Genomic DNA, 16,498 nt, shown 5'->3' with positions numbered 1-16,498 from the left:
AAGGGAGAAAACTTGCTCTTAGAAATCCAGAAGAATAAAATCATCATAATATGGGTGTTGAGGAATAAAGAGACAAAATGCCCTCTCCTTACTGACTCATGCACATCTTATATTCTACATAAAAAAGTTTCTTTGCCTGAAAATGCTTTTACAAGAAAGTTCAGCTGAAGTACAAAGTATGCCTTATGTCCCACCCACATTCATTATAAAAAGAAATACTTACTGGTCCCTTAACATGAAGAAAATATTTACAAATAAAAAGAAAGGGTCGCTCAGGACCCAGGAGCTTACTGACTAAAATTTTATTTAACCTAATAATATCCTAATCACTGTACTATTGCCCGCAAAACAATAAACTATTAAAGCTATCCTATCAGTGGATGGTCTAAAACCTCACAGTAAAGATTAAAAAAATAAAATAAAATAAAATTTTAACAGTAGTCATAAATAGCTTTTCAAAGGTTAAAGTCCAAATGAAGAACAGAATGTGTCCGCATGTGTCATTTATACTTCAATTACGCCAACTCAAAACTCTTCTGAGTTTCTCTATCCCTGTCCCTATACACGTGTGTCTCTGTACATGCGTGCCAGCCTATACTTTCACATCACTGCTGCCTGTCTCAGTCTCTTTCTCACTTTTAAGTATGTTTCGACAAGATATACCTTGGCAAATCTTTTCTCTGAATTAGTAGCCCATAGGAGGGAGTGAGGAAGAGGAACAGGTCCCAAACCTTCTATTTAAATGTTCCCTTTTGGGGGCTTCCCTGGTGGCGCAGTGGTTGAGAGTCCGCCGATGCAGGGGACACGGGTTTGTGCCCCGGTCCAGGAAGATCCCGCATGCCATGGAGCGGCTGGGCCCATAAGCCATGGCCACTGAGCCTGCGCGTCCAGAGCCTGTGCTCCGCAACGGGTGAGGCCACAGCAGTGAGAGGCCCGCGTACCGCAAAAAAATAAAAATTAAATAAATAAATAAATAAATGTTCCCTTTTGGACAATCTGAAAAACTAAATACTTTTAAATGACTCAAATAAACCACTGTTTTTCAAGATGGTGTTATCACCTCAGTAACCCCACAGTTCCACAGGAGAAACAATAGGCTGTAATGAATGAGGTGAGTCTATTTCCTCCACCTTGTCAACCATTCTCTTATCTACTTCAGTATCCTGCAAGACCTCAATTATTAAGAAATAATAGAGACTATAAAACAAAAGACTGAGCTTTTTTAAAAAAAAGATCTCTGTTGTAGAACATGAGTAGTCACGTTCATCTTCAGAACAAATAGGAAAAAAAGAAAAGAAAAACCCTGTTGTTTAATGCTGATTTTTAATCATGTAATAAAACACAGAAAATGACATTCAAATGGGTTTTTCACCTGAGAAAATCTAAATATTTAATACATTGATGACTAAGAAAATTCTTTTTTCATTCTAAAAGCACTGAATATAAACATTTTGTTGGCAGTTATACTTTTGAAATTCAGACTACATTCCATATATTAACTTGTCTTATTCACTGAGATCATAAACAACCATATTCATTATCTTGCAAACACTGGTACCCATTCTAGAGTTTTTAAGGAAAATGACTCATAACTTCTCTAACATATGGACAGTATTTATCATGTAAATCCTGCTCACCCACCTACTCTGTCCCCAGGAAGAGTCCAAAAAACCTTTCCTTTACCAAGGTTTGAGAAATGTATTGGTTGGGGGGAGCCTCAGAATCGTTGATGAGCTCTATATGGCTTGGTAGTAAGCATCTAGGCCAGGTAGCTGGAAAGCCATGGATAACAGTGGGAAATGGTGCCACAAAGCTGGGTTCCCTGAATTCAGTGGGGATGCTGGAATCTCAAGTGACAGGCCAAGTGGTAGCACTTAATTTTCAGAGACAAAATGTACATGGTTACCATGATGGGCAGTGGATTCAAAGCAATAAACAAAATGGTTTTACCCACAGAGACCGCTGGCTTTGGCTAACTGATCATGGTGTTCCTAGGACTAAAATAGGCACTCTACTTGAATGTTACCCGATCTGTATAAGCAGAAAAGCTCTGGGTCTAATTACCAGAACTAGGAGTTAAATCAACACAAAAGACAGTCTTGGCCCTCAACCAATTCTCAGTCTTGAGCTAGTTCACAGACCCAGTGTCCCTAGAATAAAGAGGATGGATCCTCTTCAGGAATCCTAACATACTGCCAAAAGCGTATACTGTATGTAAATCTTTCTCCTAGCCTTCCTCAAAGAAACATGCAACCATTTACCCGGGTGACCACGTACTGAGGAAGGGGAGTTACTCACATATACCATGGATAACTGGACAGTGGATCGGAACTGACACTAATTTCTGGAGACCTAATATGCTATTGTGGTTCACTAGTTAGGTAGGAGCTTACAGAGGTCAGTTTTGGCTAAAGTCCATCTCCACTGGGCCCAGTAGGTACCTGAACCCACACAGTTATTCCCCCAGTTTGGAATGCATTGTTATAAAAGACAAATGCAGAAACTGGCACAATGCCCAGAGCAGTTACCTGACCCATGGAGTGAGGGATTTACAGAGGAAAACAAAACAGAAAAAAAGCAATTGGAAGTCACCAAAACTTTTACCTACCAAAATAGTAAATCAAAAATAATGCCACATTCCTGGAGAGACTGAAGAGATTAGCCCCTCTGTTAAAGAGTATAAAGGGGTGGAGATTCCAACCACATCAGCATTTAACTCATCTGTCCGGCTAGTGCAGCATACAGATGGGTCTTAAGGAATGATAGTGAATTACTGTAAGCATGATCACATGGGACTCCAACTGCAGCTGCAGTTAAAGATGTAGTTTCATTGTTGGAGCAAATCGATACATTTCCTGGCAATTGGAAGGCAGCTATTTCTTCTATCCTTTTAGTAAAAATCACCAAAACAGTTAGTTTCTGCTTGCAGGGCCAGCAATCTACCTTCATGGCCCTACCTCAGAGCTACATCAACTCTAGCATAATCCAGTCTGTAGAAATTCTGATCAACTCTTCATTCTGGAAGACATCCCGTATTCCACTTAGTTCTCTACCAGCAGAGTTCTCTAAACTCTGCTCGAGTTTAAGCAGGCCAAGTTTGGCAGATCCTTACAGGTGAATGACAGTGTAAACTTTCAGGATTTTGGAACAAAGGAAGCCATCCTCTACAGATAACTATTCTCTTGAAAATCAGCTTTCAACTGGCTACTAGTCCTTAGCAGATACTGCATTCATGCCCACCAATTTGGCATGTGACCTGTGTTGCCCATCACAAAATGTCTGATCCACCAGCCCATGAACTTGGGCATGCACGATATCACTCTATCATCAAGTGAAAGTGGTATATACAAAACTGGATTCAAACAAGTCCTGAAGGTACAAGCAAGTTGCATGAATAAGTAATCCAGATTCCCATGGGCCCTATTCTTGTTACATTGCTTCTTCCCTCTTAACCTACACCCTGGACCCATGGAAAAGTTCCCTAAAACCAGTTGACTAATGGGGGGAGGGGGCGGAATGGGCTTGTTATATAGATGTTTCTGTATGATGTGCTGCTACTACTCAAAAGTTGACAGTTGTGGCATGACAGCCTTACTCAAGGGTGGCCTTGAAGGACAGTGGTGAAGCAAAAATCCTCCCAGTATGCAGTAATGGACCCAACTATCATTTTGTCTGGAATGAGAGATGACCAAAGGTACAAATATACACTAATTTGGAGGTAGTACCTAACAGTTTGGCTAATGGTCAGGCACTCGAAAAGAACATTATTGGAAAACTGGTAACAAGGTGCTCTGGGCAAGAGTGTGTGGACAGACCTCTCCAGATGGTCACTGTGCCCAGATCAACTTAAGTAGAGGAGGATCTTAACAATCAGGAGGACAAGATGAAGTATTCTGTGGATGTCAGCTAGCATATTTTCCCAGCCACCTTTGTCCTTGCTCATCTTTGTTGCCCCTACAACACAGGAGTCATGGCAGCAAGAATAGAGGTGATGCATGGGCTCAGCAACATGGACTTCCATTCGCCAAGGCTGATAGGATTACAACTCCTGTTAAGTGCCAAATCCACCAATAGCAAAGACAAACACTGAATCCATGATATGACACTACTCTCTAGTGGCACTGCCAGTCACCTTGTGGCAAGTTGATTATACTAAGTCATTTCCATCATGGAATAATCAATGCTCATTCTTACTAAGGTAGACACTCTAGAAAGACATTTTCCTTCCCTGACCATAATATTTCTGCTGAATTGTCATCCATGAATTTACAAAATGTCTTATTCACCATTATGTATTCCACATAGCATTGCTTCTGACCAAGGAACTCATTTCATAGCAAATGAAGTATGGAAATTGGCTCATTTTCATAGAATTCACTGGTCTTACTATGTCTCCCAACACTCTGAAGTAGCTGGCATACAGAATAGTATAATGGCCTTTTGAAGATTCATAGCACTGGCTGGATGGCAACATTTTGTGGGACAAGGATAATATCCTCCAAGATACAGTTTGTGCTCTGAGTCAGCAATCGATATATGGCATGTTTCTCCCATAGTCAGGAATCACAGGTCCAGGAATCAAATGTTGGAAATGGGAGTGGCTCGTATTACACCTAATGATCCACCAGTGAAATGTCTGCTTCCCATCCCAGGAATTGTGGGCTCTATTGGTCTAAGTCTTAATTCCCAAGGAAGAAATGCTTCCACCATGGGACACAGCAATGGTTCCATTAAAAATGGAAGCTGACACTGTCACCTGGTCATTTCTGAGCTCTTCATACCAGGAAACCAAAGAGCAAAGAAGGTTCTTCTATACCAAGACAATTGGTCTTGCTTACCAAGGGAAAATTGGTGGTAAGAAAGAGTATATCTAGAATGCAGGACATCCCACAGGACTCCCACTTGAGTACACTCAAGTTCTGTGATAAAAGTTGATGGAACAATCCCACTTCTGGGTGTATATCCAAAAGAACTGAAAGCAGGGTCTAGAAGAGATATTTGTATATCCACGTTGACAGAAGCACTATTCACTATAGCCAAGAGGCGGAAGCAACCCAAAGGTCCATCAGCAGATGAATGAATAAACAAAATGTGATAAATACATACAATGGAGTATTATTTGCCTTAAAAAGGAAGGAATTCCTGTCATATGCCATGTCATGGATTAAACTTGAGGACATTATACTAAGCAAAATAAGCCAATCACAAAAAGATAATATATGATTCCATTATATGAGGTACCTAAAGTAGTCAAATTCATAGAAATAGAAAGTAGAATGGTGGTTATGAGGGGTTTGCAGGAAGGAGAAAAAGGGGTGGTTAATTTTATGTGTAAACTTGACTGGGCTAGGGGCCCAGATATTCAGTTAAACATTATTTCTGGGTGTGTCTATGAGGCTATTTCTGGATGAGGCTGACATGTGAATCAGTAGACTGAGTAAAGCAGACTGCCCTCCCCAACGTGGGTAGGCCTCATCTAACCCACTGAAGGCCCAAATAGAACAAAAGGCTAAGTAAGAAAGGATTCTTTCTCTCTGCCTGACTATCTTCAATGGGACATTAGTCTTCTCCTGCCTTTGGACTCAGCCTCAGACTGGAACTTACACCAGGGTCTCCTGTTTCTCAGGCCTTCAGAGTCAGACTGCCTCTCCTGACTCCTGATTTCTCAGCCACCTTAATTGTGTGATTAGTTAATGATCTCATTAGAAATGCTGAGCCCTCTTAGTGCAGTCACTTCTCTGGATTTCACAAACCAAAGCTATGAGCATGATGAATTAGGACACGTTTGGTTTGTAAACCTCAGTGAATTGGGAGGTGAGGGAAGCAAGAGAGAAGAAACTGGCAAGTGACACCAAAGGAGACCTGTGTGCTGCAGGCATCCTCAACTTCTCCGTAAACCATGAACCTCTAATTAAAAGGTACCAGCCACGGGGTTCACAAGGACAATTAAAATTCTCAAGAAGATGCTAGATCTAGGCAATAATCCTTTACTAAGGATAGGAAGGAGGAGAGAGGAGAGGAAAAGTACCATTTGTTGTCCCGATTTTCCTAAGAACAGTCCCTGAAACTGCCCAATTCCTGGGTGATATGCACATACCTAAAGGCATCAAATGCTGTTGCTATTATTTCCTAGGGTCCTTCAGCCTCTCCAGTAGAAAGAAAAAGAATACATCTGGAGTATTACAAATGATTTCCTCAAGGAAGGAAAGGTTGAAGAGGGTTGGAGGGGCTCTGTCTCAGTCAACACAAAAGTCAAGCACCCTAAGGAGGATCCAAGATTGAGTCAGAAGAAAAACTTTCTTTCATGAACCTAATGAAGGAAAAGTCACATTCTATACGTTTGCTAACATCCTCAGGCAGAGGTAAAACTATAGTAGAAGAAACACTTGAGGCAGAAAGACTACATGGGTTCAAAGTGGGAAAGGATTTCTCCCCATACACACTCTAAGAATTTCTATCAAAAGAAATATGAGCAGCTGTAGTGTGTCAATTTTAGTGGAAAGTAGAATGCAGAAATAGGAAATAAATGTCCCTAGTTGAGTAAATTGAGGCTACCTCATCTAATAATAGTAGGGAATCAAGGTGACATTTCTATAACCCATGAAATACTGTACATCTTTTCCAATGAAGATGGAAAGTCAATCTTCCTGGTGACTCCTTATGGATTACTACCCAAAGGGCTGCTAGAATTTTGAAAGAGATTCCATGACTACCTTTATAGCCTCAAAAACTATAATTTAAAATAGAACTTCAACCTATCAATTCATTCATGCTTTTTTATTCATTCATATTCAATAAATATTCGAGTGCCTCCTTTGTGCCAAGTACTCTTCTACCTGCTTAAAATCCTTTAGTAAATAAAAGAGACAAAGATCCTTGCCCTCATGGAGCTTGGATATTGTGATGGTTAATTTTATGTTCCAACTTGACTGCGCTAAAGATATGCCCAGAGAGCTAGTAAAACATTATTTCTGGGTGTGTCTGTGAGAGTGTTTCTGGAACAGATTAGCATTTGAATCAGTAGACTAAGTAAAGAAGATCTGCCCTCACCAATGTGGGAGGGCAATATCCAATCCATTGGCCTCCCTTATCCACCCCCTACTCCTATCCCCTCCTCCTCCCACCCCAATAGAACAAAAAGGCAGAAGGGAAAATACTCTTTTTTTAAGCTGGGATTTTCATCTTCTCCAGCCCTCAGACATCCTGCTCCTGGTTCTTGAGCCTTTAGATTCTAGAACTTATGCCAGTGCCCCCCAGTTTCTTGGGCTTTTGGACTCAGACTGAATTATATCACTGGCTTTCCTGGTTCTTCAGCTTGCAGAGGACAGATCATGAGATTTCTTAGCCTCCATAACCATGTGCAACAACTCCTATAATGTATCTCCTCTTGTGTGTATCTATATATATCTTATTGGTTCTGTTTCTCTGGAGAACCCTGACAACGCTGATATAATAATAAATGCACCACATAGTCTGTTAGAAATGTTGGACACCAATAAGTGCCATGGGATAAAACGTAGAGCAGAAAAGGGAGAGAGGTAGGGAGGCAAGCAGCATGGGACTGGGTAGTGGGTAAGCTTCACGGAGGTGAGATTTGAGCATAGATTCAAGGAAGATAAGAAAGAGAGCTATGCTGATATATCTAGGTGAGGAACGTTTCAGGTAAAAGCAATGGCCAACACAAAGGCCCCCAAGGCAGGAGCTTGCTTGGTATGGTCAAGAAACAGCCAGAGGACAGAGTGGCCCAAACAGGGAGAGGGATGGGGAGGGTAGTAGGAGGTGAGGACAAAGAAGTGATAAAAATAGGGGTAGACCATGTAGGGTCTTGCAAGCCATTGCCCGCACTTCAGTTTCTAGTATTAGCAAAGCGCAGAGCCCAGCGAGCTTTACAGCAAAGGAATGACATGCTCTAATTTAGGTTTTCAAATGCTCATTCTGATGGCTTTAGAGAAAGAGACAGAAGGAGAACAAGGTGGAAGCAGAAGAGAGGGAGGAGGTGTTGGAGGCACTAGGAAACAAGGTGTAAACTGTCACACTGATTTCTGGTGTAAAGATCAAGTTAAATCCTCTAAGTAAATAAATTCCTGAATGTCTTAGACTAACTGAAACTTCACCTTATCTGCTACATGAAGACAAACTGATGAGTTACTCTTGCTTCAGAAAGATTTCTTCATGTAGAAGACCACAAAATCTGAAGACAGGAAATAGAACACCTGGCAACTGCTGTCATCTCTGGACTAAAATTCATTCAGAAAATTAGCTTTCATTCCTACCATCTTAAAGAGCAAGTCAAAAAAAAAAAATTTGTAACCATCCCTCTAAATTTCTACCATGGATTATTTTTCCTGAAATGGAGGGCGGGGGGCGGTAGGTAGAGTATATATTGAACTGAAAGGTATGAAGAGGTAATAAAAGGGGGTAAGGTACTATGGCCTACTTGCCATAACTACAAAACAGAGGATCTCTCTGGAAAACCCTTTCCAAGATAACAAAATTAATTGTGTAACAAATTCTAAAGCTGTGCTACCATCACATAGTAAGAGTATTTGTATTTGAAATAGATTTTTTCTTAAAGACATATATACTATATATACATGTTTATATAAATAATCTCACACACACACACACACACACACACACATACACACACACACCCTTGAATTATCCTAAGATAAGTTTTTTAATTACTTCATTTCAGAGGAACAAATTATTTGGTCATCTCTGTGTAGCTGAAGCCAGGTCTGATGCAGTAAGGCAATCTCAATTGTTCAGGCACTTCCATAAAATGTTGAGCAATAAGCTTTATTAACTACATCCCTCTTTGTTAAGTAACAAAAACCCAACCTGAGGTGGTATGAGCAGAAAGGGAGTCCATTATAGTTATACAGGGCTATTTCACGGAAGCCAAGAGCAAAAATAAAATCAAGTCTGAAGCAGGTATGTGACTGAGTCAGGGTATCAGCAGGAAGAAATGGCATACTCAGAAGAATTCACTGGAAGAAAATTTAATGAAGATATTTACAGAAATGTGAAAAGGTTAAGAGAACCAAAAAGATATGATGAGGCACCAAGAACCAGCAAGACTGGAAAACCAGTATCATGGCTTAGGGGGGTCAACTGGAAGGAACGTTGTTACCATAGTCCAACACAAGCCACAGCTACGGGAAGAGGACCCAACTTGACAGAAGCTGTAGCTGCCAAAAAGGAAACCACTGCCAGGAATGCACTGGAGCAGAGGGAGCAGGGGAAATAAACACCCTGACTTTCTCTGCTTTCCTTTCTTCCTCCACCCTCTTAATCTCCTGCTGGTGCACCCACTGTCCAAATCCAACCCCAAAGCCAGAGGGCAAAGGAGCCCAGATCATGCAGTCCACAGAGGTCAGCCTCTACAAGGCAAAACAGAGACCATAGGAGAATGATTCTAGGGCAAGTAAAAAGTGAATAACCAGCACAATATGGAAACAAAGACCACTATAACAGTACAAAAATCACTAATTCAGCACACAGTCCCTCTCCCAGGAACACTTTCTCTGTAATATATAGGATGTGCATATATATATATATGGGAAACTAGGACATTCAAAAAGGATTGTTACTAGGACTTCCCTGGCAGTCCAATGGTTAAGACTCTGCACTTCCACTGCAGATAATTCTTTTTCTATAGGTTTAGTAATAACTAATGAGTTGCTTTATTATCAACTAATTTTAAACCTTAAAGGGGACATGACCTCATTATTCTTAGCTTTTCTAATTCAGCTCTGAATATTGAAGCATTAAGATATGCTATGATAATAATTTAACAACTTTTAAAGATCCTAAAACCATTAAACAATGATACATCTCAATAATAAAACAGTACCACTGCAAAAGAAAATTTTATACTCCAAAGCTTTATTTAGCAAATACAATTAAAAAGTGGATATCTATATTTTTATGTCACTTGTATACACCTTGATTTTTCCACAGTAACAAACCGTGGAACACTAATGCTTTTAGAAAACGTTTAAATAAAAACAAAGTTAAAAATAGATAATAGCAAATCACACTAAATTTCTAATGGTTCACCAACAGAAATCTGCAGATCCATAATGTGAAAATAGGCCTTGTTCATATCTTTCTGCTTTTTTGAGGACAACAAACTTTCCTGAACTTAAGTGTTTCCTAAAGAAGTCATTTGCCAAATATCTGTTTGATTCCTTTAGAAAAACAGAGTCTTCAAGCTATTTTAAGGTGTAAGGAATTTAATTTTATATGCTTTTTTAAAAAATATAACTGAGTTAGAAAGCAACTAAATATTTTGAGGTTGACTGTATGGCAAAAGAAAACAGGTAGAACAGTGAAAGTATTTAAGTCAAAGCTACTATAGCACACATAATGGCATACACACAAAAAAATTAAGGAAGTAGAAATCATGGAATGGACGGAACTCATTAGCCAACTAATGCTTTTCCTAGTTCCCAAAATATGCCTAACCAATATACAATCTTTACAGTTCTTTATCATATTAAGTGGGCTAATACTAAAACCAAAACATTTTACCTAAGCACTTTTATCTGGAGAGTATGTATACGGTAGTAGGAAATCAAGGAGAAAACCAGCCTAGAAAGCAATAGTGTAGAATATGCACTGCGTTACAGCCTGTGTCCTACATAACCTTTTGAATGCATGACCTTTAAGTTGCTGAAGGTTGCTCAGAATTTGGCTCAGTTTGATGGAAACATCTGTTCCCCTTGCAGGTATACTGTAAGGACTTTTTTCTCAGTTGGATTCAGAACACAGCAAGTGAGCCCTTGTCTGTCCAATCATACAGACACCAACACTTGTAAATCAAGTTCTGGGAGGACAACAGCAGGTCCACAGTCCGTCACCCTTTCTTAGCCAGCTAGGCCAACTGACTGCTGTGAGAACTGCTCTTATCATGTCATCAAATCAAAACATGTTGAGATGAGGGACTATAAGAGGCATCTGCAGAATTCCCAAAATGCAGTGACTTTGGAACATTGACAGATGCATCTGTCATTTCATACCTTCAACTAACCTGATGTCCACTGGCCAGACACAGAAAAGCTGTCCAAGATTGATTCCAACTCTTTCACGTTATTTTCACATGTCTCTACCAGAAAAGCCTGGTGCTTCTTAGCCTTTTAATTAAGAAAAAAATTACACATAATAAGGTCACGCATTATAAGAGTTGCAGATTTTTTATGTGAACATATATAGCACAATTAAGTATAAACAAGCTAATAATTACTCCATTCAAATCTATTATTAATAAACTTCTTTCTGTCGTAATCATACCTTTTACTTGGCTTAATGCAACACTGTGTAAGGTCTCAATAACAGTTTAATGAGGTCTTAGTGCCTGGCACTATTCTCAGTATTTTAACATAATAATTCTTTTTATCCTCCCAACGAATCTATGAGGGAAGGGCTATCGTTATCCCAATTTTACAGATAAGGAAAGAGACACAGAGAAATTAAGGAAAACTTTAAAAGATCACGCTTGCAGTCATGTAGCAAATTGCCAGATGGTGTTCAAAAGTGAATGCAGTATGAGCAGTTAGAAGGAACTGCAGCAGTTTACCCAAGAGGTGATGGCAGCTTAGATTAGGGTCTTAGCAGAGCAAAAGGGGTGCGGGGTGTATGCACTGAAGGATGTTGGGGGGGTGTATACTTAGAAGGTGGAATGGCCAACCTTGGTAGCACTGCACTGGGTTAGATGACATTGACTGGATTGGATTGGATTGGACTGGATTAGATGAGATTGGAGAAGTGCTCAGATAAAATGAGGAGTCAAGACTGACCCCACTTTTTTGGGAGGGGGCGATGCTGAGATGGGGGTGGTGGCAGCCGAAGCGGATGGTACTCTCTTTGTGGGCAACCTTGAAACGAAAGTGACAGAGGAGCTGCTTTTCCAGCTTTTCTACCAGGCTGGGCCAGTAATAAAAGTGAAAATTCCAAAAGATAAGGATGGTAAACCAAAGCAGTTTGCATTTGTGAATTTCAAACATGAAGTATCTGTTCCTTATGCCATAAATCTGCTTAACGGAATCAAACTTTTTGGAAGGCCCATCAAACTTCAGTTTAGATCAGGAAGTAGCCTTGCCTCACAGGAGGTCAGTTTGTCATATCCCCAGCATCATGTTGGAAGTTCAAGCCCTACTTCCACATCTCCTAGCAGGTATGAAAGGACAGTGGATAACATGACTCCATCAGCACCGATAATTCAAAGGTCTTTTTCTTCTTCAGAAAATTTTCAGAGACAAGCAGTGATGAACAGTATTTTGAGACAGATGTCATATGGAGGGAAATTTGGTTCTCCACATCTGGATCAATCAGGATTTTCCCCATCAGTTCAGTCACATAATCATACTTTTAACCAGTCTTCAACCTCCCAGTGGCGCCAAGATACACCATTATCATGGCGAAAAGTCAGAGAGAATTCTCATCCCTACATAGTGGATAGACATTATTGCCATGAACAGCTTTACACTGATCACGGGTCCAACCATCATTACAGAGGAAACAGAGATGGTTTCTTCTATGAAGAGAGAAATCACGATGGCTGGAGCCATGACTATGATAACAGAAGAGACAGTGGTAGAGATGGAAAATGGCGATCATCTTCACACTAACAAGTGTTAAAAGGATGTTTTCATAGGGTCTTTATAGGCCCTTTTTGTTAAGTTGTTTCTGGGAATGTTTTCTTAAAAAAACTCTATAGAGCAGCTTTACAAGTTGCCACATTTCTTTATAAAATTTTTTAAACCTAACTGCAGTCCAATACAGAAAGGAGAAGAATTGTGGTTCTCGTTTTATTACATTAATAACCTTTCACCTCAGGGTTTTAAGAAGAGGAAAGGGTTTTATGCAAAAGAAAGTGCTACAATTCCTAATCATTTTAGACAATTGAGGAACGGATGTATTATACTGATAAGTTGTATTATGAAGCAAATATTTTAATTATCTGTTATCCTTTTGTATTGCAAGAAGTTTCTTGTTAGGGAATCAGATTTTTGGTGTATATAATGGAAAACATTCAAGTTGACAGCCTGAAATGACTCAGTATTTTGTTACGAAATGAGAAAATGTAAATTCAGTGATGCATTTTACTAACATTAGAGAAAACCTTTTGGTCAAGTTTGGGGATAAATCATATTATTTAACTTCTTAGAGAACTTAAGTGTAAATTCTGTGACATGATTTTGAGTTTTATCGTAAGTGAGCATACAGGTATACATCTACACTTGCTATTTCATTATAAAATTTTAGAATTTGCTCATTAAATCATGTTCGATGTATGACTGAAGTCGCTCAGGAAGTTAAATATCTCTAAGTGTATTTTTTTACAGTAAAAATACAGTGTTAATGTAAATCTTTTTCTGGAAGAACAAAAATGTAAATGCATAGTCAGATAAAATGATAAAGTGTTTAATCGAAAGTATTCTTTTTTGGGCAAAAAAGGTCCACGAAACCTTTAAGTGCTGCCTCTATCACTCAAATTTCTAAAATTATGACATTTTCAAAGCGCCCAGGACAAGTGTACAAGGACACATTTTATTATGGAGACTGTATAGGTTGCTTTTTGTTTTCGTTTGAACATTTGAAAGAATTTAGCCTAAAACACTTTGATTAAAACATTTTTAAATCTTGTTTAACAAAACTTTTATGTATCAGATGCCGTTTCCCTTTCATTGTAGATCTTGTTTATAAAAATTCATCCTGGGCTTCCCTGGTGGTGCAGTGGTTAAGAATCCACCTGCCAGGACCTCGGAAAAAGAGTGGAGGCAAAAATCGAGAAGATGTACGAAATGTTTAACAAAGACCTAGAAGAATTAAAGAACAAACAAACAGAGATGAACAATACAATAACTGAAATGAAAACTACACTAGAAGGAATCAATAGTGGAATAACTGAGGCAGAAGAATGGATAAGTGACCTGGAAGACAGAATGGTGGAATTCACTGCTGCAGAACAGAATAAAGAAAAAAGGATGAAAAGAAATGAGGACAGTTTAAGAGACTTCTGGGACAACATTAAACACAACAACATTTGCATTATAGGGGTCCCAGGAAGAGAAGAGAGAGCGAAAGGACCAGAGAAAATATTTGAAGAGATTATAGTCAAAAACTTCTCTAACATGGGAAAGGAAATAGCCACCCAAGTCCAGGAAGTGCAGCAAGTCCCATACAGGATAAACCCAAGGAGAAACATGCCGAGACACATAGTAATCAAATTGGCAAAAAGTAAGACGAAGAAAAATTATTGAAAGCAGCAAGGGAAAAATGGAAAATAACATACAAGGGAACTCCCATAAGGTTAACAGCTGATTTCTCAGCAGAAACTCTACAAGCCAGAAGGGAGTGGCATGATACGCTTAAAGTGATGAAAGGGAATAACTTACAACCAAGATTACTCTACCCAGCAAGGATCTCATTCAGATTCAATGGAGAAATCAAAGGCTTTACAGACAAGCAAAAGCTAAGAGAATTCAGCACCTCCAAACCAGCTCTACAACAAATGCTAAAGGAACTTCTCTAAGTGGGAAACACAAGAGAAGAAAAGGATCTACAAAAACAAACCCAAAACAATTAAGAAAATGGTAATAGGAACATACATATCGATAATTACCTTAAACATGAATGGATTAACTGCTCCAATCAAAAGACACAGGCTTGCTGAATGGATACAAAAACAAGAACCATATATATGCTGTCTACAAGAGACCACTTCAGACCTAGGGACACATACAGACTGAAAGTGAGGGGATGGAAAAAGATATTCAATGCAAATGGAAATCAAAAGAAAGCTGGAGCAGCTATACTCATATCAGATAAAATAGATTTAAAATAAAGAATGTTACAAGAGACAAGGAAGGACACTACATAATGATCAAGGGATCAATCCAAGAAGAAGATATAACAATTATAAATATATATATATATATATGCACCCAACATAGCAGCACCTCAAAACATAAGGCAACTGCTAACAGCTATAAAAGAGGAAATCAACAGTAACACAATTATAGTGGGGGACTTTAACACCTCACTTACACCAATGGACAGATCATCCAAAATGGAAATAAACAAGGAAACAGAAGGTTTAAATCACACAACAGACCAGATAGATTAAATTGATATTTATAGGACATTCCATACAAAAACAGCAGATTACACTTTCTTCTCAAGTGCGCATGGAACATTCTCCAGGATAGATCACATACTGGGTGACAAATCAAGCCTCAGTAAATTTAAGAAAATTGAAATCATATCAAGCATCTTTTCTGACCACAACACTATGAGATTAGAAATGAATTACAGGGAAAAAAATGTAAAAAACACAAACACATGGAGGCTAAACAATACATTATTAAACAACCAAGAGATCACTGAAGAAATCAAAGAGGAAATCAAAAACTACCTAGAGACATATGACAATGAAAACATGATGATCAAAAACCTATGGGATGCAGCAAAAGCAGTTCTAAGAGGGAAGTTTATAGCTATACAAGCCTACCTCAAGAAACAAGAAAAATCTCAAGTAAAAATCTAACCTTACACCTAAAGAAACTAGAGAAAGAAGAACAAACAAAACCCAAAGTTAGCAGAAGGATAGAAATCATAAATATCAGAGCAGCAGAAAGAAATGAAATAGAAACAAAGAAAACAATAGCAAAGATCAATAAAACTAAAAGCTGGTTCTTTGAGAAGATAAACAAAATTGATAAACCATTAGCCAGACTCACAAGAAAAAGAGGGAGAGGACTCAAATCAATAAAATTAGAAATGAAAAAGAAGAAGTTATAACAGACAGTGCAGAAATACAAAGCATCCTAAGAGACTACTACAAGCAACTCTATGCCAGTAAAATGGACAACCTGGAAGAAATGGACAAATTCTTAGAAAGGTATAACCTTCCAAGACTGAACGAGGAAGAAAGAGAAAATATGAACAGACCAATCACAAGTAATGAAATTGAAACTGTGATTAAAAATCTTCCAACAAACAAAAGTCGAGGACCAGATGGCATCACAGGTGAATTCTATCAAACATTTAGAGAAGAGCTAACACCCATCCTTCTCAAACTCTTCCAAAAAAGGAGGAAGGAACACTCCCAAACTCATTCTATGAGTCCACCATCACCCTGATACCAAAACCAGACAAAGGTACTACAAAAAAAGAAAATTACAGACCAATATCACTGATAAATATAGATGCAAAAATCCTCTACAAAATACTAGCAACAGAATCCAACAACACATTAAAAGGATCATACACCATGATCAAGTGGGATTTATCCCTGCGATGCAAGGATTCTTCAATATATGCAAATCAATCAATGTGATACACCATATTAACAAATTGAAGAATAAAAACCATATGATCATCTCAATAGATGCAGAAAAAGCTTTTGACAAAATTCAACACCCTTATGATAAAAACTCTCCAGAAAGTAAGCATAGAGGGAACCTACCTCAACATAATAAAGGCCATG

General features: G+C 38.7%; 2 protein-coding genes across 2 annotated transcripts in view; one reads left to right on the top strand and one right to left on the bottom strand.

The window, feature by feature from the left end:
* CCDC171 (coiled-coil domain containing 171) overlaps positions 1 to 16,498 on the bottom strand; it is a 358,774-nt gene that overhangs the window by 228,722 nt on the left and 113,554 nt on the right. The window contains exon 13 of the mRNA XM_060155104.1: positions 11,039 to 11,141. Within this exon, the coding sequence (XP_060011087.1) occupies positions 11,039 to 11,141 (103 nt within the window). The remainder of the gene's footprint in view (positions 1 to 11,038; positions 11,142 to 16,498) is intronic.
* Positions 11,823 to 12,692, top strand: LOC132522906 (RNA-binding protein 7-like). The gene has a single exon (XM_060153483.1). The coding sequence runs from the start codon at positions 11,835 to 11,837 to the stop codon at positions 12,633 to 12,635; it is 801 nt and encodes a 266-aa protein (XP_060009466.1). The 5' UTR covers positions 11,823 to 11,834; the 3' UTR covers positions 12,636 to 12,692.

Source organism: Lagenorhynchus albirostris, chromosome 7 (assembly GCF_949774975.1).
Source record: "Lagenorhynchus albirostris chromosome 7, mLagAlb1.1, whole genome shotgun sequence".
NCBI classification, from domain to species: Eukaryota; Metazoa; Chordata; class Mammalia; order Artiodactyla; family Delphinidae; genus Lagenorhynchus; species Lagenorhynchus albirostris.
This window is presented reverse-complemented; position numbering and strand designations above follow the sequence as displayed.

What these genes read in the sequence shown, in the direction of transcription:
- LOC132522906 (XM_060153483.1), top strand. Translation starts at nt 11,835, where the DNA reads ATGGGGGTGGTGGCAGCCGAAGCGGATGGTACTCTCTTTGTGGGCAAC.